Consider the following 27,336-nt stretch of genomic DNA (forward strand, 5'->3'; position numbering starts at 1 on the left):
ACGTGTAGCTCAACACATCAACAAAATTACAATATTTACAAAATTTACTGAATTTATTTCAACACACACTGAATTGTGACAGAAATTTGGTTCACTGCAACCTATGGTTAATTCTTTTGTTCATCACTTCTAAAACCAAAACCATGGCCGTGTGCCAAAACAACCTAATGTCTGTAACCCACAGTGCCAACTCCCATATAGCAAACATTTGGATGAATTGTAGCTAGTGTCATCCTGTCACGAGAGTTTCACTCTCTCTCTTTCTGACTCTGTCTCCCTTTCTCTCGAAATTCATATTTCATGTCAAAAACCATCACCAAAACCTACTCCCTACAGACAGACTAGGTCATACTGAAACAGATTTTCATACATTGGTGTGTAGAGGATAGAGATAAACCAAAAGCCAAGACAGCTTAGACTGCTTGTGTTTTTAATGGAAGCTATGCACCCATCCTGTAGTGTGTGTGTGTTTGTGTCCCTAATTGGGAAAAAGCTGGCTTTTTACGTCTGTGGTTTATGTTAGGGATAGGTTAAGCAGTCGTTATGGTTCGGTAAAGTCTCCAGGAAATGAATTCAAGTCTGTGTGTGTGTGTGTGTGTGTGTGTGTGTGTGTGTGTGTGTGTGTGTGTGTGTGTGTGTGTGTGTGTGCGTGCGTGCGTGCGTGCGTGCGTGTGCATGCAAATTGATTTATGAGAATTCAGCTCAGAGGGACATTAGCGGGTTACCCTGTTATCTTTGTGCTTAACATAGGCTTTGCATTATAACAAAGCTGGATTACTTTTACTCAGTGTAACCTATGCTGCATTGCTGCACACTCTTCCTGCTCCAGAGCAGCTCAGAGGATCGGATGAAAGAATTGGCTAGAGACCACTTAAATCACTGGAAAATAAAGTCATTCTTTTTGCAGGATCCTGTAGAGTTATTAAGTTAGTCATAATAATCTTTTGTAGCAGAACCATTTGTTAATTTAAAAAATGGCTTCTAACAACTGGAAGAAAAGTTGACGTTGTTTGAGTGCTGCATTTCTCTTGATACCAACAGTATTTCTTGAAGTGATTCATACAGTGTAGCCTACACAGCAGTTATTCCCCTCAGTACATCGGAAACTGACAAAACACAATGCTACTGAGGGTGACAAGTGCTCAACACCATCTCCACCAAGTCACTGTTGGATGTGTCAATTGCTTTTTAATGAGAACTGCTAGAAACAACCTGTGTAAAGAAACAACCCACCACTTCATTTGTGTTTCCAATACGTTTTCCCCCATAGACTGTATACAAATAAGGTTTCCCCCTAGATTAACCTGAGCAAAAACTAACCCTAACCCTAACCCTTTTTTTAACTCAATCAGAGAGAAAAGAAATTACCTACGGGGTTACAGAATTTGACACAGCAGCTTGTTGGTTTCACTTGAGAGAATCTACTAGCCAACCAGCTAGCTAACATTAATTCCATCCATCCAGTGGAAAAAATGACTGATATGCCACAAGACATTTTTCTCTCTTTGACCTGATGAAACAACAGTTACAACAAATACAGACCAACAGAGTTTGATGCTAGCGAGGAGTTCCAGTGTTTATAAGCCATGCATGCCACTACCAAAGGTAATGTTAGTTGTTCTGAACAACACAGATGAAGCCCCAGCCATGATTGGCTATCAAAGGGGGTCAACTGCACTGGTCTAAAAGGAAATAAGTGTAACTTAATACAAGTCATTAAAACATCAAGAAAGCACAACATAGTAATGACAACTGTTGTTTCCACCATAACTTTCATCGGGTGCAGGACAGATATCTGGTTTAACATTTTGAGTTGCACTAACTCAAGCAAATATGCTAACATGGTTTTAGAAACTACATTACATTACATTTTGGCTGTGGCTGAGGGGTAGAGCGGTCGTCCTCCAACCTGAAGGTCGGCAATTCGATCCCCAGTCTTCCCCATCTGTATGCCGAAGTGTCCTTGGGCAAGATGCTGAACCCTGAATTGCCCCTCATAGAACAACAAAGTGCTGCTTATAGATGCACTGTATGAATGTGTGTGTGAATGGGTGAATGTAAAACTGTACTGTAAAGAGCTTTGAGTGGTCATCAAGACTAGAAAAGCGCTATATAAATACAAAACCATTTACCATTTCATTTAGGTGACGCTTTTAACCAAAGCGACTTACTATAAGTACGGTACGCAAGTACTAGTGTTTTGAAACGGATACGGGCAGCCACTGGTAACCAGGAGGAGCGGAGTAGTGTGAGTGAATTTAGGTAGGTTGAAGACCAGTCGAGCTGCTGCATTCTGGATGAGCTGCAGAGGCCGGATGGCACTAGCAGGAAGACCTGCCAGGAGGGAGTTACAATAGTCTAGGCGTGAGATGACCAGGGCCTGGACCAGAACCTGCGCCGCCTTCTGAGTGAGAAGGGGACGTATTCTCCTGATGTTGTGCAGCATGTATCTACACTATCAGGTTGTTGCAGTAATGTTGGTGGAAAGGAAGAGTTGACTGTCGAGTGTTGCACCCAGGTTCCTTGCGGTCTGGGTGGGGGCTGAGGAAGTGAAATAATGAATGGAGACGAAGGAGAAACCTGTCACGGGACTCAGTGAGAGCAAGTGGTTGTGTGGGTTGGCCTTCATACTGGATATTACCAAGTACCTCTCAGAGCTGAATGTCAAGTCCTGAGGCCCCAACCAGCGTCTCAGCTCTCTGCTTTCAAATTTGAAATCATTTGATGGTGTGGAAGGTGCAACTGGGAAGGGTTAATACTGGCCATTTCTTACTCTGTAAGAACAAAAGCCTGCTGTGACATCGGATGTTACTGTTTGAAAAACACCTTCAGGCACTCTGGGAGATGTTTCAGGACATGAAAAGTAAACAAAAGCAAATTAACATAATTCTTAGCTGTTTAATGTGGAACCAGCTGATGTGCCTGACAACCTACAACATGAAATCATTAAGCTACAAAACAACAACAAGCTTAAAGCTGCGGACAACAACCTCCCTCTGCTCAAGATCTACCAGGTGACTGTACATCCTGAGGATTTCCCCATTCCCCAAGACATGCACTGAACTGTGTCTCTCTGTTTGAGACAATCTACTATCAGGTCTTTGATAAACTGACTCTTGCAAAGACAGTAATCATTAAAGATTGACCTAAACCTGCAAAACCAGCTGTAAGTAGCATCATAAATACCATCTGACATCAGACTCTGCCAAAAGCAACTGGTCCAGCCATAGCATCTGAGAGGTTGGTGTGATATGTTCAGTAATTTAGAATGAATGATGGTATAAAGAAAAAAGGTGTTCAATACTAAACCAATCCCATTCAAATATAGGCCTATAATTACAAGTGTTCTATGTAAATTATGTATGGGCTCATTGAAACAACAACTCAAACTTTGCACAACTGTGTCATATAATGTAGTATGATTTTAAAGATATATTTTAAAATGCAAACTCAAACCCACAGAGGCACTAAAGATTGTTGTTTTCTTTCTTCCTTAACTATAGAGTGGATCATTGCCACATTTAACTTTATTATATTGTTTACTGCTTGATAGATCTTTTATGCTACTACCCACTGACATGGTTTAAATGTTTGACCCCCCTGAACATCATAAAATACAGAGGGATCAGGGCCCTGCCCACATATATAACTGTGGCAATGAAACAAAGTAACTCCTAAGTTGTTTCCTGATAGATAGCCATAAGAAGTTGTAGAATATAGGGTGAATTTGGGTAATCTCTGACATTTCTTTATTTTTTTTTTATGGGATACACCTTTAATAGAATGATTTCTTTTGGCTAGTGTTCTTTATGAAAAACAAATACGACTTTTACGTTGAAATTTTTTATGAATCATATTTTCTTATCCATTTTCTTAGTCGTTTTTTCATATTGATTTTAAAAAATGTATAATATTGAGCTTGTAATGCATAAGGCAAGGGGATTTGGGTTTTTTATAGCCTAATACAAAGTGTCCCAGATTACAAAGTGACCTGTCCCAGATTATCATTTTCAAGCAGAATTTTCTTTTTTTTGGGACAGTGAACAATAAAAGATGTGCTGTGTCTGAGTACGATATCTCCATTCTTTTTTCTGGTGCGGTTAAAAAACATCTTAAGGATTAAAGAAAGTTATAATATGTAGTCGTAGAAGTCAAAATTGCAAAATAAAAAATCCCACATTACCTGAATTCACCCTAACTCAAACATGACACAAGGTCACTTATTGACCTTAGAGACATGTTCTGGCCCTTCCTCCACAGAACGTGGACCTCATCCCAGTGTGACTGCACCGTGGATTCTACATTGTGAATTCAGTCATTATCGGATAATGCACAAATTCAGCTGGAAATAATAAATACAAATAATAACAGTCTATCAGGAGTGTAGCTGTGCCTGTTATTAACTGTTAATGAATTCTTGTGTTTAACCAGGGAAAAATGAAGAATGAAGCTGTGTCAAGTTGGCCGGTCTAATATTCAGAGTAATCGCAGTGTCAGATCACTTTATTCAATCAATCAATAAATCAAATTCTATTTGTATAGCCCATATCCACAAATCACAATTTGTCTCATAGGGCTTTAACAAGGTGTGACATCCTCTGCCCTTAACCCTCAACAAGAGTCAGGAAAAACTACTAAAAAACACTTTTAACAGGGTTTGTATCAACGTTGAAAAAATCTTGGAGTGGAAACATATTAACTTGTTCGCGTTACTTTAGGCGAGGCTATCACGAGTAATCCCGACAAACCTCAATGAACTATCAGTCAGTTTAAGGTTTCTCTGCTCCTCAGCTAAGGCAAAACACATGGTGGAAAATGACTTAAAACCTGTTGATTAAGTTTCCAATAACCCTTCATTCGGGTGATGCTCCAACCTCAGATCACTGATCTCCCCTAGGTTTTATTTGGGGTTTTCCCCCAACCCGCAGACACTGTCGGATTTCACAGCATGACACCTTCTCCGAACAGGACTGAGATTTTTAGTGCAACAACACCAGCTCATGTCAGTCTGTACGTGCTGGTGTCCTGAGTGGGATCTGCACTCACGTTGTCCCTGCCTCTCTCAGATCAGCCACACACACCAGAGAAACACTGCAGCTGCTGTTTTTACACTTTTCCCTCCAGCTGTTTCACTAGTTACCACCCAGTGCGTTCACGACGTGCACACATCGCCTCGGTGTAGATGGGAGTTGGCCGAAGTGAAACTTTGTTCAGTCACATGCTCGTACCAACAGTTTTAAGTTTCAAGGAATCAAAGAGGGTTGGTAAGTTACCTGTTAACAGCGCGATGGGCACCAGGAAGCAGTAGAAGAGCCACACAATCACCTGGAGATCCATATCAGAGGGACGAATACTCTCCAGCGATCATCAAGCACACATCAATATCTACCAGCGATCACGTCAGCTGACTCAATCGGCTCCATTCAGGCTTGTTGATTAAATGTGACAAAAGAATGAATGTGCCATGATGTCGATGTGCGCTCATGGTGTCTCGTGAAAAAGACAAAAAAAAACTTCAGAGGACCAAAGTTTCCATTATTCCATTGTGTCGGTGTGGTGAGTGTCTCTGAACTGACCGAGCCGCTCCTCTCTAGAACTGTGAGGGAGAAAACTTCAGTGCGTGTGTTCCCTGAGAGGGGCCCAGTGTGTTGTAGGTGGAAAATGTGATTCACAGGCAAGAGAGTGTGAAGGGCGTTCATAGAGGAGCTATTCTCCAGCGAGCAGCTCTGAGAGAGTCACCTCCCTGCTGCTGCTCACAGTCAGTCAGTCAGTCAGCTGCTCACTGCAGGCAACCATATGCAACTAGACTTCACTGCTGCTGTTGTTTTGGTATTAATCTCAAATAACCTCTGCTTGTTTAAAGACTGACATCTGTGACAAGACCCCTTCAGTCAGAATTGGTACTAGAAAGGGGTCTAGGACCCCGGTAAATCCACACTACCTGGCACCACGAGAAATTGCATTATGTGTTTCAGTGACGTCCCCTAGTGGACAAAGAAACTCTGTAAAACATGGCGCCTGAGCTTGTGGAGGTGATGGTTGGAAAGTTAAAGGAGGGAGTCAACACATTTCTTTTATATTTTAAATATGTTCATATTAGCCATCAGAAAATGGTGAAGACATTTGAATCCTTTCATACTCTCACACACACTGTATAATGTTGCCCCGGCGACTAATCTTCCAGAGCAGGAGGAAACCTGAGGGAGTTACAGTTGAAGTGATGATTATCATTGAGTGCTGATTAGAATGGGCATATTTCTGTGTTAATGAGGAACTTGTTGTTGGTGTTCCAGCTAATCTATCTGACTACGATCAAACTAATGTTGGCTGGGTGTATCAATGTATGATAATTTGCTCATATCCTTTGTCATGAAATAATATGTAAAATAAATCAACCCTTTCTTCTGCCCACAAAGGACACATTATTTTCCGACATCAATCCAGGCACATGTAAATAAGGCGCAGCCAAGGACACAACAGTAGAAAACTGAGTGTGTTGCAATGAAAGGAATATAAAACACATAATAGCTTGTTGACAGCTTGTTGTCCCTGGAGAGATACCTGCAGTATTCCTGAGCTTAGCCATTGATCACAACCTGTGACGGGAGGTGAGGATCGTCAAAAAGGATTAATCAGGTCCTTCTTTTGGGCCATTCACTTTCAACCTATAGCTGTTGAATTCATTTTAAATGTCATGTTAAATTGTAACACAGCTAATGTGTTCCTTCTGTACTGAGTTTTGAGTTACTTAAAAAAAAAAGCAGATTAACTGCTCTGTAAGATTTTGAGTGAAATTTAGATTAAGTGAAATGTCATATCAGCAATTGATCACATATTCTCAGTTACAGAGGCTGAATTGAAGAGTTTCTAATGTGCTTTCAGGGCCCAGGCTGTTTCCCTTCATGCATGTTTTCACCTCCTTAGCTTTAGAACAATGTCATGCTTTGCTAGAGTTAGTCAACTCTCTATAATATTCTGTGATTCTTCAAAATTACCAGTTTAGATTATAGGGCTCTATAACGCTCTCTATAATCACACAATGACTGTTAACAGAGAGTATGAAGGGGCTGTGACCCAGTTTTTAAGAGAAGCAAATACCGTCATTTTCAAGCCTGATGTAAAAAAGTTGGTGAATCATCCTCCTCAGTGTACAGTGAACAGACGAATCCCTTTCAACTACACACACGGCTCATTTATTACACTGTCCATCATGCCTCACTTTCACCTGTGGACGTCAGCCCGTCGCCTGTCATATTGTTACTATGCATAGTATACTGTGGGAATGATGCATGTATTATGCATTCTATGAACAGTCCAGCAGCTTACTGTAGTTCTTTTCTAACCACAGTGGCTCTGATGTAGTGTGCTATTGAATCTATATCTATATATATGTTATATATATATATATATATATATATATATATATATATCTTTAGCACTATTCAAGATAAATCAATGAGAAATAATCAAACCAACACAAGGACAGATGTTTACAGATGTTTAACTTGCTACAAATAACTGATCCATTCATCAACACGTCCCACCCTGCTGCTCACATGTGTCCCGGAAGAGGCGTGGCTTGTATGATTTCGCGCGAAACTTCGTTTCTCCTTCCTGTGGAGTGTGGGTATTTCCGGTTTATTAGAGCTATTGTTGATGCTCGGTATTTAAATCCCTCCAGGTTGCATTGAGAGCAGAGCTCCACAGTTTGTTATTGTTCCTGTAGCGGCAGCAGCAGCAGCAGCAGCAGCAGCATGTCTCAGGCCCGGGTCACGGACTTCTTCTCCCAGAGAAAGAGCGGCACCGCTTGCCCGGTGAAAGCAGCCAAGCCGCGCAGCCGCGGCTCCTGTGCTCTCAACCCCGGCGTCACCAGCAAACGCACAAGGGCTGTGCAAAATAAAGAAGCTCTTCTCTGTTCGTCCTCTGTCCACGAAGAGTTTGTCCGACTTATCGAAGAGGCAGCGGGGCCGAACGATGAGGACTCTGCCGGCAGCAACGCGGCGACCCGTTCCCCCTCCAGTCCCCGGACACCGAAGCGGACCTCGGCCGACGCAGAGTTTGACCTCGGGGCTGCGGTGTTTTCTGCCACCGCCGATCACAGCACGGCCAAGAAGAAACGACAAGAAGGGGCCGCCCGAGAGGCTGCGGCCCCGGGGAGACCCAAGAGGAGGACGGCCAGGAAGAAGCTGGTTCTGCCTCAGGACTCACCACAGGTAAAACCAGTTCAGCCTGTGACTCGCCTCCGTGTCTGAGCCCACGTTGCTGTTTCTTTGGAGGCTTGTCTTTATTGTTGAATTAACACAAAGATGGCAGCCGAAGCACACAGTTCACGTACTTGTGTGAATGTGTACTTTATATGAAGTAGAAAGAAAGCACGAATCCCACACCCTCTGTAATGTTTGATGCATTTCAGGGTTAAAGGTGTTGATAAATGTGTGTTTAGGCTGAGGTGTGTCTGTACGTGTTACCTGTACCTACTAAACCTTCATTTTCAAACCTACACAGTGAGTGATGTAGTCATTAAGGACAGGCACAATACATTGATTTGTACTATTCATAATTTAAATGAAGATCTGTCAAAAGGCTCTACTTACTTTTGTGTGTGTGTGTTGTGTATGTCAAGACGGCAGCTCAGCCCCTGACCAGTGAGGTGACCCCACAGCCCTCGTCTCCAGCAGCCCCTGTGTCAGAACACAGTGCTGAGAACCACACAGTCAGCAGTGGGAACACTGGGGGACAGACCAGCAAGGTAACATCACGTTAGTTTGGACTGATGAGTGTGCTCTGTGGAGCTATAGGAGAGCCAAGCAGAGTGTTGTTGCACCATTTTGTGGTTATGCTATATCATTATATTAGAAACTGAAGGAAGCGTTGCCAGGTGACAGGGGAAAACACAAGTAGAGCTGAGTGCCATCTCCCATCCCCCTTAAAAGCCAAGTGAGCTTGAACTGGGCAGATTGTTTTTGTGTATACGTCATGTATCTACCTACATGCGTCTACCTTCTAAATCCACTAACATCTGTCTGTATGTGGAATGCATATCCTGCAAACTGTTCATCTTATTGTTGTCACAATATTAGCCGTGTAGACGACCAGCTCTCTGTAACAGTCAATGGTGGTGTGGCAGCATGCTAACAGTTGTGAATCCTGCAGAGGATCTCCTGCTGTGTTCTCACATCAGCTCCTCCAGACCTTCTGCAGACTTTATACCAGGGGTATAAAAAAAAAGTGCAGAGGATCTCTGGAGTTCATTCCAAGTAGCTTGGGAGCATTAACACAGGCCAAGAAACAGAACTGCACCAGTCTTGTTACTGAGCCTTTAAATTACAGAAAAATACTCAGCTCCTGACTTCAGATCACGTTTGTGTTGCTTAATCTCTTTCTACTGCAGCAAGATATCAATGCACCAACAATGCTGGGAACATGTCAACTGCCTCACATTTTGAAGCTTATTGATTTTAAGCGATTCAAATGATATGTTGCATGTTCTGTATTTTTCATACTATCGATCAACCCAATGTGTTAGTCTAAACCGCTACATTGACATCTAACTAATTGTTTTTGAACAAAATGAGGCTCTGTGGCACTAAGGAAATCAGACTTCGATATTTGGACATTACTTGTTGTTGGATCCATTTCTTCCAGGTTTGGCTCTGTACAAGGGATTGATTGGCAACAATAGAAAGATTATCAAGATGATTATCCTTACAGTCATGAATTCATCAGCATGTCATTACCCTCTTTCTCTGCCAGGCTCTGTGTAAAGAAGACATTGCTGCCCTCAAGTCTCGCATTCAGAAGATCAAGAAACATGCAGAGAAAATAACCGGAACGGCTTCAGTTTCCACTTCCTCTTCTCCAGCTGGTCCAGCACCCAGCTGTACGAAACCCACTGACTCCAAAACCTCCACGCCCCCCATCTCTGATGCAAAGGCCATTAAGCTCACTGTTACACGAGTCAAACAGCTTGCAGCTAAAGCTCAGAGAAGAAAGGGGGAGAGAGAGGCAGAGGATAGCAAGCCGAGTGAGACAGTAACCCAGGACAGGTGAGCACATATACAACCATGCAAGATAAAGCGTACAAACAATACCAATTTTCACTGTGCCAATGTCACATTACATCTTCTCTAATATTAAGTTCTACTGTCTAAATCCAGATCCGAGACCAAAGTGTTTTTGCCTCTCTCGTCCTCCAGAGCTGAGCAGCCGGCGTACCAGCGGTACCACAACCTTGCTCAGGCAGCCCCCCCAGGCCTCACCCTGCCGTACCAATACAAGGTGCTGGCTGATATGTTCAGGAGTATGGACACCGTGGTTGCCATGCTGCACAACCGCTGTGAGACGGCAACCTTTGCCAGGGTCAAACAAGGAGTTCAGGACATGATGCACAAGTAGGTGGAGGATAAAGAGATGGTCTTGTTGTACTTGATGAGTGTTTCTGTTAACTTAAAATCAGTGAACTCTGTGAGTCACAATTCACATGAGGCAAATAAAAATGAGTTGTTTTTTTTTTTGCCGAGGTGGGGTCTACACCTGAAATACCTGTTGACTTCACTGGTGTTTCTGTGTCCTGTTGTCTGTCAAAGGAAATGTCTGAGATTTTGGAGCAATTAGAAACTGGCAGGGAAGAAAAACTACATTGTTAAGCCATTTTAGAGAACTTGTTAAAACAAAGTTATGTCTTTCCACTTAATTGTCTTCCATTCAGAGGCCATGCCACACACGCCGCTCACTTTGAGCAGTAAAGTGCTGTTTCAACTCAGAAACTGATGTTTGCCTTCTGTCTTTCTTCTTTAGGAGGTTTGAGGAGAGCCATGTTGGTCAGATAAAGACAGTGGTTCCTGAAGTCTACACATTCAGACAAGAGAAGAACATCCCGACCTTCAACAGCAGCATTAAGAAGAGCAGCTACCAGCTCACTGTGGAGCCTGTCATTCTCCCTGGTTAGACACAGCTTTCAGTCTTTCTCCTGCTCAATATTATGTTCAATTGTTTCATTTATTTTAAGTCATAGCTCATATTTAAATGCAGGTCCCTGCCCTTGTGTTCATTTTCATATATATGGGCGTGTGTCTTTCTCAGATCAAAATAAAGCGCGTCCTGTCCTGTCAGCCTCTCGTCTCCTAGAGAGAAGACGCATTTTCCACTGGAATCTGGTGGACATTGTCAAACAGCACCACAAGGTCAGCAGCTCCTCCACTACAGCTTTCATTCGGGCTCCTCAAAGTCTTGTTGTAAAAATTGTGTTGTAAGAGCTAAGTTGGCTGTCCTCACTGACACGTGGGGAAATGTTGTGATGTGTGCAGGAGTTCCTGTCTTCGATGGTACCTCCAGTGTCTGTCCCAGAAGACAAACTGACCCGCTGGCACCCTCGCTTTAATGTGGACACTGTCCCAGCCATCCAAACGAGCTCTCTGCCTCAGCCTCCTCATACCGAGACACTAGCCACAGCTCAGGAGGTGCTGGACAAGGCCCGCTCACTCATCACACCCAAGGTACTGTGTTTACTTTAAGACATATGACAGCTGTTGTAATTTTGCCTATTTTGGTTCTTTGAGTGGTGGAGAAAATACCTGGGGTTTTCAGCACTTTTTTTATCTGGGTCAAATGGAATTTTTCTCTTGTCCTGTGTTTAGATGGAGAAGGCTCTGGTGTCTCTCTCTCTAAAGACAGAAGATAAAGCTGCAGAGAGTAAAGAGCCCACTCCTTCACAAAACCCAGCACCCCCCCAGACATCAGCTCCATCTGCAGCTCAGGTCCCAACTGCCCTGAAAGGAGTGTCTCAGTCCCTGCTGGACAGGGTAGGTGGAGGAGTAGACCAGTTGTCATGGGGATCAGGTTTTTATTTATTACCACTGTGATGGAATTGGCTGTGCTTTAGGGGTATTATTAGAATGGTTGAACCAGCCTTTGCCACATGATATCAGAAGTCTTTGTTGTGGTTTGTCATACTGTTGCTTTGTCTGAATTCTTTTTGGGTGTTTTTAGATTCGAGCAAAGGAGTCCCAGAAACTCCAAGCGACCATGACCCGAAACGCTTCTCAGGAGGAGCGTCTGGTGATGATGTCACGGCTAAGGGAGCTGGCAAGGATTCTGCGGACGGTTTTCGTTGCAGACAAGAAACCGGCTTTAATAATGGAAGTGGCCTGTAACAGGATGGTGCTCAGCTACAGGTCAGCTCTCAGCACAGGTGGGTTCAAACAAAGGAGCTAACAGTAAAGCTGGATATGTGATTTAACTGTAGCTCATAAAAATGTTGTTGTTGGAAATTAGTTGCTGAAAAAATGACTGTCATCTGATTGGCTGCTGCTGCTCCTCTCTAATTAACAGGTGAAATGGAGAAGCATATTCGTCTGCTGGCAGAAGTTGCTGCTGATTGGCTGACTATCCATCCAATCAGGAAGGACTTCTACCTGAAGTTGAACAAGAACATGGAGCTCAGCGTGGTTCTGGACCAACTGAGCAGAAGACTGAGTGAGGAGGAGAGACTCTGATAGACTTAACATTCAGGTGTTGTGAGCAAACAATTTCAAGTGCCATAGGGTATTTTTCCTAGAGTATTTTACAGGTTATGTTTTGTGCTGAATCCTGTTTTATGCTGTTGGTATAAAAACAGTCCGACTACTCTTTGATGGTACCTCCAGTCTGTCCCAGAAGACACCAGTGCTTCCCCATTATCCTGGAGCCACACTGGACAGACCTGATGTGGTCTTTGTATTCCCTATATGCTCCTGTGTCGTAAACAGGCTGTTTTAACCACACAGTTTTTTTGTTTTGTTTTTTTTTTCTTGATGAAAGTGTTATATCAATGCCCACTGATCTGTGTCCAGTCTTTGTTGGGATCAGTTTTCTAGAACAAACTACTGAGTGTTTACATTTTTAAATCGCTGTTCGATAATGTTTAAACAATACAATTTGTCAAAGTTGTACTGTCTTCTATAATTTTTCATGAATGCAATTAATTAAATAGAACAGTCTGTAAAACAAAGGCAAAATTGCATTCGTTATCTGGATTGGATGGTTCATTTCTGTTAATATTTCAGGTACGTTTACATGGGTGATGGTAAATTTTACTTTATCGGCACTGTTGATGCCGATCACATCACCGGAAAACCAGAGCCAGCATTCAATAGGACCTTGGAAGGGACAAAAATATGTGACCAATTAAGAGCAGCAGATAATTTAACTGGCCCAATGCTAAACTGCTGCTGTGGCCTGGACTGTTGGTGTTTTGTTACCCTTCTCACCAGGAATACAAATAACTCTTCTGGGGTTTAAGATGGAGCTTGAAACGTGTAAAAACAGACCCAGTTAGCCCAGTCTCCACTGAGGAGTGTGCAAAGATTAAACACCTACAGCATGCATTGAACTTAAGCTTTTTATTTGGGTTTTCCACAGTGTTAAAGAATTAAGGAATAGTCCTCTGCCTCTGGTATGACATGAAGTAAATTAGCCTGAGATACCCTCTCAGCTTCATACGAACTTGATCAGATACCGCAGGCCAATGTTATCGCGGCTCTAAGCAGCACCACTTTAAATCCCTGGCCTACTTCTGAGGTATCTTAATGGTGCTACTCCACCTGGCTGCCCCCTTCTGACTACATCAAGGTTTACAGCTCATGTAAAGGAAATATTTCACTGACATTCAAATTGTATCTGTTTTAATCACACATGCAGAAGTTGCCAATATCAATACCATCAACAACCATTCATAAAAGAACTTTGAAATGAGGTCAACCGTTTCCATTCACCAAGTGATGAACATTGTTGTGCAGATGGTAAGACTGGAGGCCTCAGAAGAAGCTCTGTTATATCTGAGAAAATGACCAATAATGTGAGTGATGTCATCAGAGCTCAACATTTATAACAGAAAGCTGTTACACATAGGGTCTAATGAAAAGACATTAAGTAACATGAATAATAGTCCAGGAGGCTAGAGCGGTCATCCTATAACCAAAAGGTCGGCAGTTTGATCCCAGTCTTCCCCATCTGCATGCTGAAGTGTCCTTGGGCAAGATGCTGAACCCTGAATTGCCCCTCTAGAAAATGGGCGTGAATGGAAATATACTGTACTGTAAAGCGCTACATAAATCAATAAAACCAAAATCTGGAAATTTAAAAACAAGTCATTATTTTGTTATTCATTTATTAATCTGGAACAAAAAAACAAATGCGTTAGTTTTTCGCAGTTTGGATGTTTTTTTCAGATCAAAAATAGGAAATGAAAAGATGCGTCACGGGCCGAACTTGATTTTGATATATAATTTGTATGATACATGTCTTTTTCGCTTAAGGTTGTGCTTAACACAGAGGGCCCGATCGACTAAAGGTTTGCGCGTGTATAAAACGTGCAAACTTGATTTCACCTGCAAAAAAAACATGCAAGCTGATCTACTAATGGTGCGCACTGAGGATTGCGTGCAGAATAACACGCGCTGTCCATTTAGTACGTTTGCCTTAATGAATATGAATTATCGGGCGTTTTTTTTCGTACGTTTGAAAGGTGGGTGCTCTCGGCACAGCGTTACGCACAGATGGCTGCAGTTATTGTGGCGAGGAGGAGAAGGAAGGAAGAAGACGGAGAGGACGGGTTTTTTCTGCTCGTGTTAGTTTGGATTGACAGAAGCAAACATAAACCCTCTCTTTCCAGGACACTGACGGCCATTGTCACTCCAGATACAGCGCGGACCAGCTGCCTGGTGTGCGCTCCGTGTGCACTACAATGGCCCGAGTGTCGCGCCTGAGCGCTCGTGGCACAGAGGACACAGCTCTCACCTCCTGCGCAACATTGGTCAGAGGCACTCATTTCTGAGCATCTGCTGCAGCGTGCTGGAAATCTCTGCATGCGTCTTGCCAGTTTCAAACAACTCTTTTATTAAATTCCAGTGCGGCCATGGTGTCCAATTCGAGAGTGATTCAATCACTGCGAATGTGTTGCAAGTATATCTCGTGCGACACAAGAAGACACTGACTTCCGGGTCACACAAATCATACAAATTAAATATCAAAATCAAGTTCGGCCCTTGACACGTTTTTTAATTTCCTATTTTTGATCTGAGCAAAAAATCCAAACTACGAAAAACTAACCGTTATTTGTTTGTGGTTCCAGATTCAGAGGGCCGAACATGTTACATAAGAAATGGTAAATGGTTTTGTATTTATAAAGCACTTTTCTAGTCTTGATGACCACTCAAAGCTCTTTACAGTACAGTTTTACATTCACACATTCATACAGTGAATCTATTAGCAGCACTTTCTTGTTCTATGAGGGGCAATTCAGGGTTCAGCATCTTGCCCAAGGACACTTCGGCATGCCGACTGCCGACCTTCAGGTTTGAGGACGACCGCTCTACCCCTCAGCCACAGCCGAACCATGGAAGAAGTAGCACAAGCGATTATTCAGTATGAACGAATTGACTGAGTGAACGATGTCGGTTAAGTTTCACATAGTCAACATCAAGTACTGGTCATACCTGAGTAAGACTGGCAGCAAAATCTGTAAGTGTATTGAAATGTGTTTTATTGCTTCTGAATCAGTTTCATTTGTGAGATAAAGAACATGTTATTTCTGTTGTAGTAGTTGTTCATTTGTTTTTGATTCGTTTCTGTAATGTGTAGATATTTATATATACACACACATGTTTGTGCCTGTGTGTGTCTGTTCCACGCATGGATGAATTGCCACCGAACTTGGTGGGAATATTATTAAAGCTCATGGTCAGAAACAATCTGGTCCAAAAACATTGACAAACCACAACAAATCTCTGCAAAAAAGAGACGAAGCTGGTAAAGCTCTAAAGATGGTATTGATCAGAAAATTTGTCCCCATCATATGTACAAGTGTTGTCATGAAGAAGTCACAATGAAGTCAGAAAATGACACCATTCATAGTTAATAAACAAGTTTTACCGGGTATCTCTGCATCCAATAATACTACAGACACAAGCCAAAGCTTGTTTAGATTCAAAATAATTTATGATCGTATGGCCGGAATGACATTGTCATGTTGTCAGTCTAATACTGCATTCACCTTTGCACATACAGGGTAAGCATTACAACTTCTTTGCTTTTCATTATTAATTTTATTCTGTCATGGAATCAATCCATTTGTGATACAAAGAGAAAGAAGGACAAAGCTGAACACAGGAGAGGTGCACCAGTAGAGAGACAAACAATGGATTTAAATTCCCTTAACTTTCCTTTAGCTTTTACCTGAATTGAAATGGGCCATTTTTCTCAGCACCAGTAAGTGATCAAATAATTAAATATACTGGAATAATTATCAGAGCTGAACTCATATGTCCAGCAAATACACACTGTGCACAAACATTAAGACGTAAAGACTTTTAAGTCTTTAAATTATCCACAAACATTAACCTGTGGTCATTTAATATGCCACAGTAAATGGTATACCTTTGTATCAGTCCATCCCTCCATCCATAACAGCTTCTTCCAGTTTTGGCACACGGGGGAACAGGGCGTGATCCCAGAGGGGAACAGAAAATTGAAGACATTCCAAGACACCTGAAGGAACCATGGAAACCAAATTGTCTCCTTGTCCCCTTCGTCATCCCCAAAGCATGCATGTTATATCTCTGACGAAAATAGAAAACCATAAATGTTCGAAGTAAAAACTCTAAAAATATAAGTGAACTGCAGATCAGATCAGACACAGTCACCTACTGGTTGTAAAACCATGTCTGTCCTGTTTCCAGTGCGGCAGCTGAAGTGTCCTCAGTACTGAACCACGGAGAACACACTGTGAGGTTTGAGCTTGTCAATGCCGTTGAGCTCTTTGAGCTCGATGACCACCATGCAGCCCACAACATCAGCCTCCTGCTTCCTCATCAGCTGAATGGCTGCATACATTGTCCCTGTGACACACACACAGAAATAAAAACAAACAGCGTTTTAAATGACTTGACATCACTCAGCCAATGTGCTTCCATGATCCTAAAACACTGATCAGGCTGAAAGTGGGAGGGAAAACATTCTGGTGTCCATCTTCAGCATGAACCTATTGTTAAAAAACACACTTCAATTCTCCCCCACACAACTCTTATCAACACATTAGAGTTCCTACTGCTGCTCGGTAGATTGAACTTTATTTCACACTGCTTTGTCTTTAAATTGAAGGGAGACTGAACTGGGTAAATGCAACAGCATTATAAAATTCACAATATGTAGGCGTCTCTCAGATGATGGCATAAAGTGGGATCATCGGACTAAGGGCTCAATAAATCGGTTGCCATTAATAACTTCACAATTAAATGAAAATTTAATATTTACAGATGAGAATGATGTGAACATTCACTTTAAGGGCTTCATTTCTCTAAAGCAAAGAGTTAGCTGGAGTTTCTTTACCATTTTTTCAACCATTTATTTAGTGTGAGGCCCCTTGAACCTGCTCAACACACATTATGCATGTCCCCCTTCAGTCTTCTTATATTTCTTCTTCCTATCAAGATTTTCTTTAATCATGAATGTGTTCGATTTGTCCATAATACCAGTGTCTTTAGCAATACTATTTTAGCTACTTCCCATTGCTCTTGAACTTTTCAACTTCCCATCTCTGTGCAAATGATTTAATCTCTGTGCTGTTGTTTTCCCGAAATCGCTAAATATGTAATTTAATAAATTATTATTTACCTTTAATTTACAGATGGTTGATACCTCTGTCATAAGAAAGAAGAATCAGGAAATAACTATATGAACTGGATGTCTGAAAAAATCATCCAAAAGTCAAGGTGTCCTTTTCTTAATGACATCAATGTCAAAGGAATCCCTCAATATCTGAAAATGCACATGGCAAACTGCATAAACTACACTGACCTTAAATGCAAGCTTCTTCTTCTCCTTGATAAACTCCAGCTCACTCAACATCATTGTTGCTGCTCTCTGGAGAATCTACCTGCAGCTGCAATGTTCCATTTCTTCACCTCTCTCCTGCAGAGCAGTAATCTGTGTCTGGTCAGACGTGTTCACAACAACAGAAACATTTCCAGAACCTTACATATAAATTCTGCTGTGGAAAGCTCAGTGTTTTTGTGTAGCCCACAATGACACATGCGTCGGCCCTTCTCACCAAAGACTCTCTAATCTCGTCTTTCCAAGTGGACGTCTTTGTCAGTGTACAAATGTATAGCTCCTCTTATCATCCTGTGATATTTATATTCTTTTAGTTTTTTTTCAGTTTTGCATCTTTTGCGTGGTAGAATAGTCATCAACACGCCAACCTTTTGGACAGTTTGTAGACATTTTACCAGGGGGCTGACAGAAAAAGTTTCAGAAAAATGTCTGTGGTACCAGACTTTAACATACAGTCCCTCCAGATAATTTCAGGCGAATGTTCATCCATTCTCACAGTTTTGTGTTTAGTTTGTAGAAATAATAATAAATAATACCTCCAGTTGCAAGAAGGTCATCAATGAGCAGAACCTTCTGTCCTGGAGCCACTGCATCCTCCTGGACCTCTACCTCTGCCTGGAGGAACACAAGTTCAACTTTCAGAAAAATGTGGTGAAGCAGCAACACACTGAAGGAACGATTCAACAGCACAGACACAATGCTGAGTGCCTTAAGTTGTCCTTCCTCATTTACACCAAATTTCTCCTCCATGGCTCCAGTAGGAGGAATGTTCAAGGTCTTATAACAATAATAATAATAATAATAATAATAATAATAATAATAATAATAATAATAATAACATACAGGGATGCAAGTGAGGAGTACTAAACTTTAAAATGTAATTGGCATTGTGACTTTAAACGGGACCTTTCCTGTCTTATATATACACATAAATGTTTTTTTTGGTAGTTTTTCCTTACTCTTGTTGAGGGTTAAGGGCAGAGGATGTCACACCTTGTTAAAGCCCTATGAGACAAATTGATTGATTGATTGATTGATTGATTGCCTTCAACCTTAAGAAATATTGAACATTACTGTTAAAACTGCCATGTTAGTTATTCAACCTCTTTATAATATTGCTCATTTTAAAACCTGCTTCACCTTATGTTGGATTAAAACGTGGTTCACCTGTTGGTAACTCGAGAAGGACTAAAATTGCTTCAGTTGTGATGCGTTTATATGAACACTAGCCGGAGATGTGGGTGTTGTGTTGGAGCCATGGTAAAGGCTCAGGAGCTGTCACAAAAGCTCAGCGGAGATATTTTTTAATCATCTCAAAAAGCCAATGGTTATACGAAGATTTCCAAGACCTTGACCTGTCCTAGAAACACCATTGGAAGCATTGTACTGAAGTTTAAAACAAACCTGCCTGGCTATGTGACAGAGCCCAAAATTAGCCATCTCATCAGGAAAACATAAAGAAAACCCTGTGTAGGTGTAAAACACTCACTGGCATCATGGATTCACAATAATATCAAGCCATTTTACAGAGGAATGTTATGTGATACTCATTGGTAATCACTGTATTCTCCAGGAAGCAGATGATCCCAAGCACTTTCAAGTGAACCATAGCTTGGTTAAGGAATCATTTCAGGAATGTCCTGGAGGGGTCCACTGTCTCTGGATTTAAAGCCCATAAAAACTCTTCGGTGGGATTTGAAGAAAGCAGTTACAGCCATGAAACCCTTTGAACAAGAAGATGGGCAAAGATTCCAATAAAGACAATTGTCAGTACTTAAGTGTTCACAGCAAAAGGAGGCTCCACTTAGTACTGAGGCTGGGGAGAACACACTGTGAGGATAGAGCATATGGAAAAGAACTAGCCAAAAGAACTAGTAATTTCTAAATTAAAGTCACAATTATATCTACTTATATGTTGTCAAAATCTGTTGTGTGTAGTGTGCATCAATAAATATTCTTTCTCTGTTTCATGAGACTTTTTGCTGTATCACAATGTCCGCTTTCCATATCAAACACAATAATAATGTCAAACCTGCTCTTCATACTGTCCTCCTCTCAAATCACAGCTCATTCAGTCTGCTTGAGGCTTACTACTGTTACTGCTCCAGCCGACATAACCTGTGGTGCAGAATAACATTTAACTGGCAAAGTGATCTTTTGTTTTTCCTGACAGCTGATGTTTTCCACTTCAGTCTACATTTTACTGCATTCCACACTACTAACAGGGGCATATATAAAAACATATTACACGTGAATTGTGATTAAATTCACAGTTATGTGACACAATAAGCAGATAATATATGTAATAATTCTTGCTGTGGATGTAACTACTCTCACACTCATAACAGATTCAGGTTTGAAAATGTACACATGGATGTGAGAAGAGTACATTTACAATCAATTATGTTTTGTTATTAGTCACTTCACAGTTTGCTCTCAGAGGCTCCACAGCTGTAAGAGGCTGATGCGGAGCATACATGCTCTGGGTACACAGCCACACAGCCAGTCAGCAGAAAGCAGGCTTTTAAGGGCCACACCCGTGTGTGCAGTGCATGACAGCTGCATTGCTTAAAGCTGCTGCATTCATGGGCGTCTGTTCACATAGGAAAGTGTGTCTGCAGCAGAATTGCTACGTGGGTTTCTGGTATGACTACTGTATTTCCTCAAATAAAAGTAGCCCTATGTACTCAACTAAATGCCTGGACACTATGCTATGACGCCATGAATCTTCCGTCCTACAATAACAATACAAATCTTGTTAAAACAAATGGATGAATAAAGTCAATAGAAATACAAGAAGGTCTTTTAAATGGTAAATAGAAGGTCTGTATTTTCTGCAGTACATTTTTGCCATTCACAATTCATACAGTGTATTAATGTGCAGCCCTTTCTATCACATCACTCACACACTACCAGCACAGCCATCATGTGCAATTTGTGGTTCAGTATCTTGCTCAAGGACTCTTCAGCATGCAGAACGGGGGAGACTGGGATTGAACCGCCGACCCTCTGAATAATGAACAGCCGACCCACTTCACTTGGAAACTGGTACAGGAAGTGTTGCAAATATTTATGTTTGTGACATTTTCAACAGGTAGACATTGAAATGTAGTGAAGGATAATTTTGTGAGCACGGCTCACATACAGAAGATGCGCCTGAACAGTGCCAGTCCAAAAATACAGAGTAAGATATTACCTTAAAAGGGGACATTGTACCAAGACCATGTAGGGAGACTTCCAGTGTATTGTTACGACACAATACACAGGAAGCTCATTCCAGTCACTCAAGCATGACGTTTCTGACTTAGAGGAACTATAACAAAACGCGCGAGTGTTTTTTCCCCAGAGTTTTTGGGTTGGTAGACATGCCAGATACCCACATTAATGTGTAGAAGCACTAACAAAGTGGAATTTGCATGATATGTCCCCTTTAAACTAAATCCTTAGAATGTGTGTTGTGTTCTTTACCTTGCCATACTCCAAATCATACGCCACAGATGCAGTGGCTCCGGGCAGTTTGCCTGTCTTTCTGATCAGGACGAAGCCAACACCCAGCCGCTGGGCGAGCAGAGGCCCAAACAGGAAACCACGTGCATCTAAACCTGCACACACACACACACACACACACACACACACACACACACACACACACACACACACACACACACACACACACACACACACACACACACACACACACACACACACACACACACACACACACACACACACACACACACACACACACACAACAGAAACCGAGGGTTAAATGAATATATATAAATATACACACATATACCTATGTATGCATGTAGATGTAGGCTTAACTCATACCTCAAATTAAAAGGAAGGGCTAGCTTGTAACAGTCTTTCACAGGAGGAGATTTTCGCCATTTCCTCAAACCACTCCGTCACTGATATATTTCCTTTAGTATTGCAATGTTGTAGCTCAATCCTGCATCCAGTGATAAGTGCTATTCTTTACAATGATATCTGATGGACATTTAGACCACTTCCTTTCAGTAGCACCACTAATAGACAAAGCAGAGGTTGCTGTACCAGTACAGGAGTATTGTAACATTAACAAAATCATTTATTCATTCAGTCATTCCTTAAAATTATTTGTACTGAAATTGTTGATGTTGATATCATTGATGTTCCTGACATGTCTTACACATTTAGAGGATTTCACGGCATATTTCCATACATTTTCCCAGTCTGTAATACTGGTGGAGCTGGGTAGAGCAGTAGGGTGGGCTGCATTGCTCATGTTCTGAGCAGAAAGCAGAGGAAATAACATCCCAATGGGACAACCTTCTATTAACATCATCTCTTTTGGTCTTCATAACATCTGGGCCACTTAAAGGCACAATATGTCATTTGTAACGAACATGGGTCTTTTAACTGATCCAGATGTTCAGGAGGTTTTGAATGAAGTCACTTCTACAGAGCAAACAGACCCAGTGATAAATCCAATAAAAAATACTCAAAGTACATGAAAGAGTACAAGCTGCTGCTGCTTGTCTTTCCAAAATATCGGTTGCATAGTTTTTGCATAATCCTCCTCTCAAACAAAGCCACTGCCATGGCCCAACAGTCTCTTTATGAAACCACATTAAGATTCACTAACTGCACAACATCTCAAAAACTCATAAATGTCAGTCCCCTAAACAGGCTTGATTTTTTTCCATCAAGATCTATGAATTATTGTCTGAGAAATGAACGAAAACTTAACAAAACGTAATATCCTACAAAGGGAAAGTGAGAAAAAAAATCCTACATCCGCCCCCTTATCTGCATCTGCACCCAAATGTATTTTCTTTCATAACCTATATCACATTTTTCAACTAAGTTTTGTGGCAATCCCTCCAGGACATTTGCTTAATCCTGCAAACTAAGAGACAGACAAACAAACAAACATATTCTCCTTTGTGAAGGTAATAAATATGAAAATGAAGGACAGACATGACTGTGTGGATTGAAGACACATAGGGGGTTACATGACTCCACCTTTGGGGCAGTGGGCCCATCTGTCTGCAGGAGAGCAGAGAGTGCATTGTAGGAACACAGCCTGGTTTGTCCAGTGCTGCAGCAGGACAACCTCTTGCTCTGCTAGTAAACCAAGCCCAAAGGTGTCAGGCCAGTGGAGTGTCAGACTGGGTAATAACGCCTGTAACCAGCAGCTACAGACTCCAGTGAGCATCCACTACACTCTGTTTTAACAGGACATTGCAGTTGCATACTCAGACTGAAAATCACCACTTAAAACAAAGAGGACAGGCAGGTGACAGCACCAAAGCAGAGTCAGACCAGTTTCTATTCAAAATATTTTCTCTCTTACTAATACTGCTTGTTAACTATTGCAAGGGCCTCCTCTACACGTGTATATGATGGTAAACCGCTGTCTGTTCAAGGTGGTGTCCTGAAAACGTGTGGGCTTTGTAGACAATGGGCAAACTTTTGGGAGGAAAACTGGTCTTGTTAGGAGAGACGGCGTACATCCCACTTGGGATGGAGCAGCTCTCTTATCTAGGAACATAACTCAGTTTATAAACCCAAAATGACAACCCAGAGGTGGGACCGGGACGCAGAGCTACACACTTCTCTGCGCTCCCTCTGGATCAGGCACACAACCCCATAGAAACTGTGTCTGCCCTCTGTTAATGTTTGACTTCAATAATTTAATGGAACAGAGGGAGAATTCCATACAAAAAACTAATAAATATTAACACAACCTCTGCAACAAAGACATTTAAATGTGGACTCTTAAACATAAGATCACTGTCATCAAAGGCTATTTTAGTAAATGAACTAGTCTCAGATCAAAAAATAGATTTATTGTCCCTGACTGAGACCTGGCTGCATCTCGATGAATATGTCAGCCTAAATGAATCTACTCCCCCCAGTCATGTAAATTCACACGTTCCCTGAGACTTTGGCCGAGGAGGTGGAGTTGCTGCTATTTTTAACTCCAGTCTGTCAATTAATCCTAAACCTAAACTAAGCTACAACTCATTTGAAAGTCTTGTTCTTAGTCTTCCACACCCATCCAAGAAGTACCAACAGCCAATCATATTTGCTGTAGTTTACCGTGCTCCTGGGGCTTATTCTGAATTTTTAACGAAATTCCTAGAGTTCCAAGTACCATATCACTCCACCAGAGCACTGCGCTCCCAGAATTCAGGCTTACTTGTTGTCCCTAAAGAGAATGTCACACCTTGTTAAGCCCTATAAGACAAATTGTGATTTGTGAATATGGACTGTACACTTGGTATAACAAGATATCTTACAAAAAGTATGCACTAGCCACATGAGACGAGGCTGAGTTAACAGTATGTCAAATGCATACATATTTAGTTAAGCCCATTGGGATGCAAACATTCAATATCTTCTTTAGCAGGCTCAGCACAAACTAAAGTTTCTATTACCAAGGGGGAGCAGTAAAGGGCAGGGCAGTAGTGCTTCTTCTCCCCAGATAAGAGACTAGGGCAGAGGCCAGGCCTGAGAGGGGTCCTTGTATAAAACTGTACTACCCCAGCCTCAAATCATAGGGCCACAGTCAAACATGTCATGTAAACAGATCAGGCCATTTGACAGTATCACTGGGTTTTTCTGATTGAAATGATACAGTTGTTACTAAGTAAAATAAGTAAGTTTGCCCAAGCCTATTATTAGAAGAAAGCTGACCTGTTGTGCAAGCAACTTGGTTTATATGGATAATTAACAGCACTACGTTCTCAAGGCGTGTCGATAGATACTTTCTTTAAGGGGCTGTTACCATTCTACAAGCTTGTTTTTTGCTATTTTACTTACTACTTAACAGTAAAAAATGAAGTACGATGATATTAAATATATTAAAAGAGGCACTGCTTTGTTTTCTTACCTACGATCAAGTCAACCTGTTTGTAATTGTTCCTCACGTGTTCTTCAAACAGGTCGGTCACTGCTGTCAGAGCAGCTGGATCCTTCAGAAGGGGACAGATGTCTCTGCAGGACACACACAACATACATCAGCATCCAGTCATATCAAATAGATATCAATGTAATGCATTTCTTGGGGAGTTGTTTGTTAACATGAACATATTCTTCCAGCAGCACAACTACAGTCCTTACAAACATACATGTCATCGTGTTTCCTTTACAATATCAGTGGAGGTGGAGCAGATGAATACCACTATTATTTAACATACAATGACTAGGGTTGCAAAGGGGCGGACAATTTCCGGTAAATTTCCGGAAACTTTCCGGAAACTTTCCATGGGAAGTTAAGCTCAGGAATTTTGGGAATTTTGAAAAAAAAAAATTACCGCAAATTAAACGCTGAGCAATAAAAACGTCATTCAAAACTCTATTTTAAAGATGTATGGAATGCAGCACACGCTGCACGTTGAATTTCAACCCTGCACTGTGCATTTCTCCATCACATGTGCAGTGCATTCTTCCATCACATGCACAGATAATTCCCAGCATCCTGCACACTACAGCAGGGCTATTGAGGCCACACTACTGCATTAGCCCAAGGACTAGTCAGGGAAGTTTTGATGATATTACTGGGGAAAATATATTAGCATGCTGATTGAGGATTGTTCATCTGTTCGTCTAGCCTATTTCTATTCATTTATCCATCAATTGTAAAATATTTTTAAAGACGATTCCAATTGTTTAGCTAACTACTGCATTAGTGTTTTTTACAAGTTTTTTTCTCATCTTATTCTACAGAACAATGCTACGTGCACTATCTCATGTGTGGAGACATTTCACCCCAGCCAATGTAGAAGGAAAGGCTGTGTACATTTGCAAATACTGTGCAAAGACCTATGTTAAGAATGCCACAAAGATGCAGAAGCATATAGTCAAGTGCCCAAAGTTTCCTCAGGGCTCAAATCAGCTTATGACAAAACAAAATGTTTATATTTATGTCTGTATATGACAAGGTAAATACAGTTAGTATAAATTACCCACAAAATTTCCAGTTTATTCCCGTTAATTCCCGTTAATTCCCATGGAAAGTTTCCAACTTTGAATATTCCCGGAATTTTGCAACCCTAATAATGACACACAGCTGAGGGAGTCATCTTTCTATGACAAAGCTGTTGAGCCTATGGGCAGCTCTGCAAATGTCACACTTCTCTAAAACCTGCTGAAGTGGTTCGACTGTGGAGTTTGATACTTGACTCCTGGTAAACTCATACAAAAAGTAAAGTGTAAATAATTACGAAAACTCAGCTTATAAGAATATTGAACAGTGTTTACCATCTGAACCAACTTGCACAAACATGTCCCCTAGACATGCCTGAATAGTTTTTGTAATCAAGATCCATGAATTGTTCTCTGAGAAATCAAGGATAAAGGCACTTGAAAATCTCTACATAGCGGACCTTGTGCCAACAAATTCAAACTGGGCTGAGAGCGAGGGAGGCGGGGAGCTTCACAGCAGCTGGAGCCGCGGACAGGACTGTGACACACGGCGTGAATGTCAGGGACGAGTCGCTCACCTGAACAGGATGCCTTTCTTCGGGAAGTCTGGAAAAGCTCGGATGGCTTTGTAAACCAGCTGCACTTTGGTCTCTGAGGATTCTGCCATGATTCTCCACTTCTGCTGCTGCTGCTGCTTCTTCACTGAAGTTCAGGTCAGCAGTTGGCGAACAACAAAGTGGTGCTACACTACCACCAACTGGTCTGGAGTGTGAATCACACCCTCTGAAAATGAAAATACTCAAAAGAAAAGACCAAATCTCTTCTCAATCAAATGACACTGAAATAGAATTCCACAACATTCAACCCTAACCCTAACCCCTTGAGTTCTTTTGTAGGATATCCATTAACCAAAGGTTAGGATGTTTTAGTTCAGGAGTCTTCTGTATCTAATAAACAATGAGGCAAGACATTGGAAATAGAAAGTGGAAATACTAAGGTGAAAATAGCTGTATAAATTGGAAAGCTGTATTCATTTTTTTCATGCATAACACAATTTCGTTTCTATGTACCCACATAAAAAGGCCTCACTATAAGACCTCTACCCTCCATATCCCCTCTACTCTCAACATAACAACATCATAACTATTTGTAAAATAATGAATATCAAGTAACAGTCATATTGGAACTTTTATAGAACTTTTCTGCTTTAAAGAACTTCTCCGTGAGACCTGAGAAGCCTTGAGTACTACAGCCACAAGCAGAAGGCATTTCTAGTTTGGTATTGCCTGCATTCTCACTTTATGTTGACTCAGACATGTGCATCCATTGACTCTCTCCCATTTAACTTCAATTGGAAACACAAAGCAGAGTATGTTAAACGAAACATGTATTTAAAGCCACACTAAAGAGAGCTTTAAGGCATTAGATTTTCATTCAATTAATCCAATCTTCAAGATCAAAAACTAACTGTCAGTGGTTTTACATTCCTAATAATAATTTGGAACAATCAGTTTGTTTTGTTTGGAAACCAATCCACACACATAAAAGAAT

The 27,336-nt window shown here is 41.4% G+C and overlaps 3 protein-coding genes across 3 annotated transcripts in view; 1 reads left to right on the forward strand and 2 right to left on the reverse strand.

Annotated features, from left to right (window-relative positions):
- The window catches only part of piezo1 (piezo-type mechanosensitive ion channel component 1), a 77,632-nt gene extending 71,914 nt beyond the window's left edge, over positions 1 to 5,718 (reverse strand). Inside the window, exon 1 of the mRNA XM_034609430.1 lies at positions 5,274 to 5,718. Coding sequence (XP_034465321.1) covers positions 5,274 to 5,337 — 64 coding nt within the window. The 5' untranslated portion in view covers positions 5,338 to 5,718. The remainder of the gene's footprint in view (positions 1 to 5,273) is intronic.
- Positions 5,719 to 7,544: 1,826 nt separating this feature from the next.
- Positions 7,545 to 12,988, forward strand: cdt1 (chromatin licensing and DNA replication factor 1). Its single transcript, XM_034609453.1, has 10 exons — positions 7,545 to 8,213; positions 8,624 to 8,749; positions 9,754 to 10,046; positions 10,197 to 10,391; positions 10,798 to 10,943; positions 11,083 to 11,183; positions 11,307 to 11,495; positions 11,637 to 11,801; positions 11,989 to 12,190; positions 12,331 to 12,988. Exons 1-10 carry the CDS (start codon positions 7,755 to 7,757, stop codon positions 12,492 to 12,494), a joined length of 2,040 nt encoding a protein of 679 aa, XP_034465344.1. The 5' UTR covers positions 7,545 to 7,754; the 3' UTR covers positions 12,495 to 12,988.
- A 3,261-nt stretch (positions 12,989 to 16,249) lies between these two features.
- aprt (adenine phosphoribosyltransferase) lies at positions 16,250 to 26,523 on the reverse strand. Its single transcript, XM_034609501.1, has 5 exons — positions 26,364 to 26,523; positions 24,752 to 24,855; positions 21,337 to 21,470; positions 18,405 to 18,483; positions 16,250 to 16,874 (listed from the first exon to the last, which is right to left on the reverse strand). The coding sequence occupies exons 1-5, from the start codon at positions 26,450 to 26,452 to the stop codon at positions 16,735 to 16,737; spliced, it is 546 nt and encodes a 181-aa protein (XP_034465392.1). The 5' UTR covers positions 26,453 to 26,523; the 3' UTR covers positions 16,250 to 16,734.
- Positions 26,524 to 27,336: the final 813 nt, after the last annotated feature.

This window comes from Hippoglossus hippoglossus, chromosome 15, assembly GCF_009819705.1.
Source record: "Hippoglossus hippoglossus isolate fHipHip1 chromosome 15, fHipHip1.pri, whole genome shotgun sequence".
Taxonomy (NCBI): domain Eukaryota; kingdom Metazoa; phylum Chordata; class Actinopteri; order Pleuronectiformes; family Pleuronectidae; genus Hippoglossus; species Hippoglossus hippoglossus.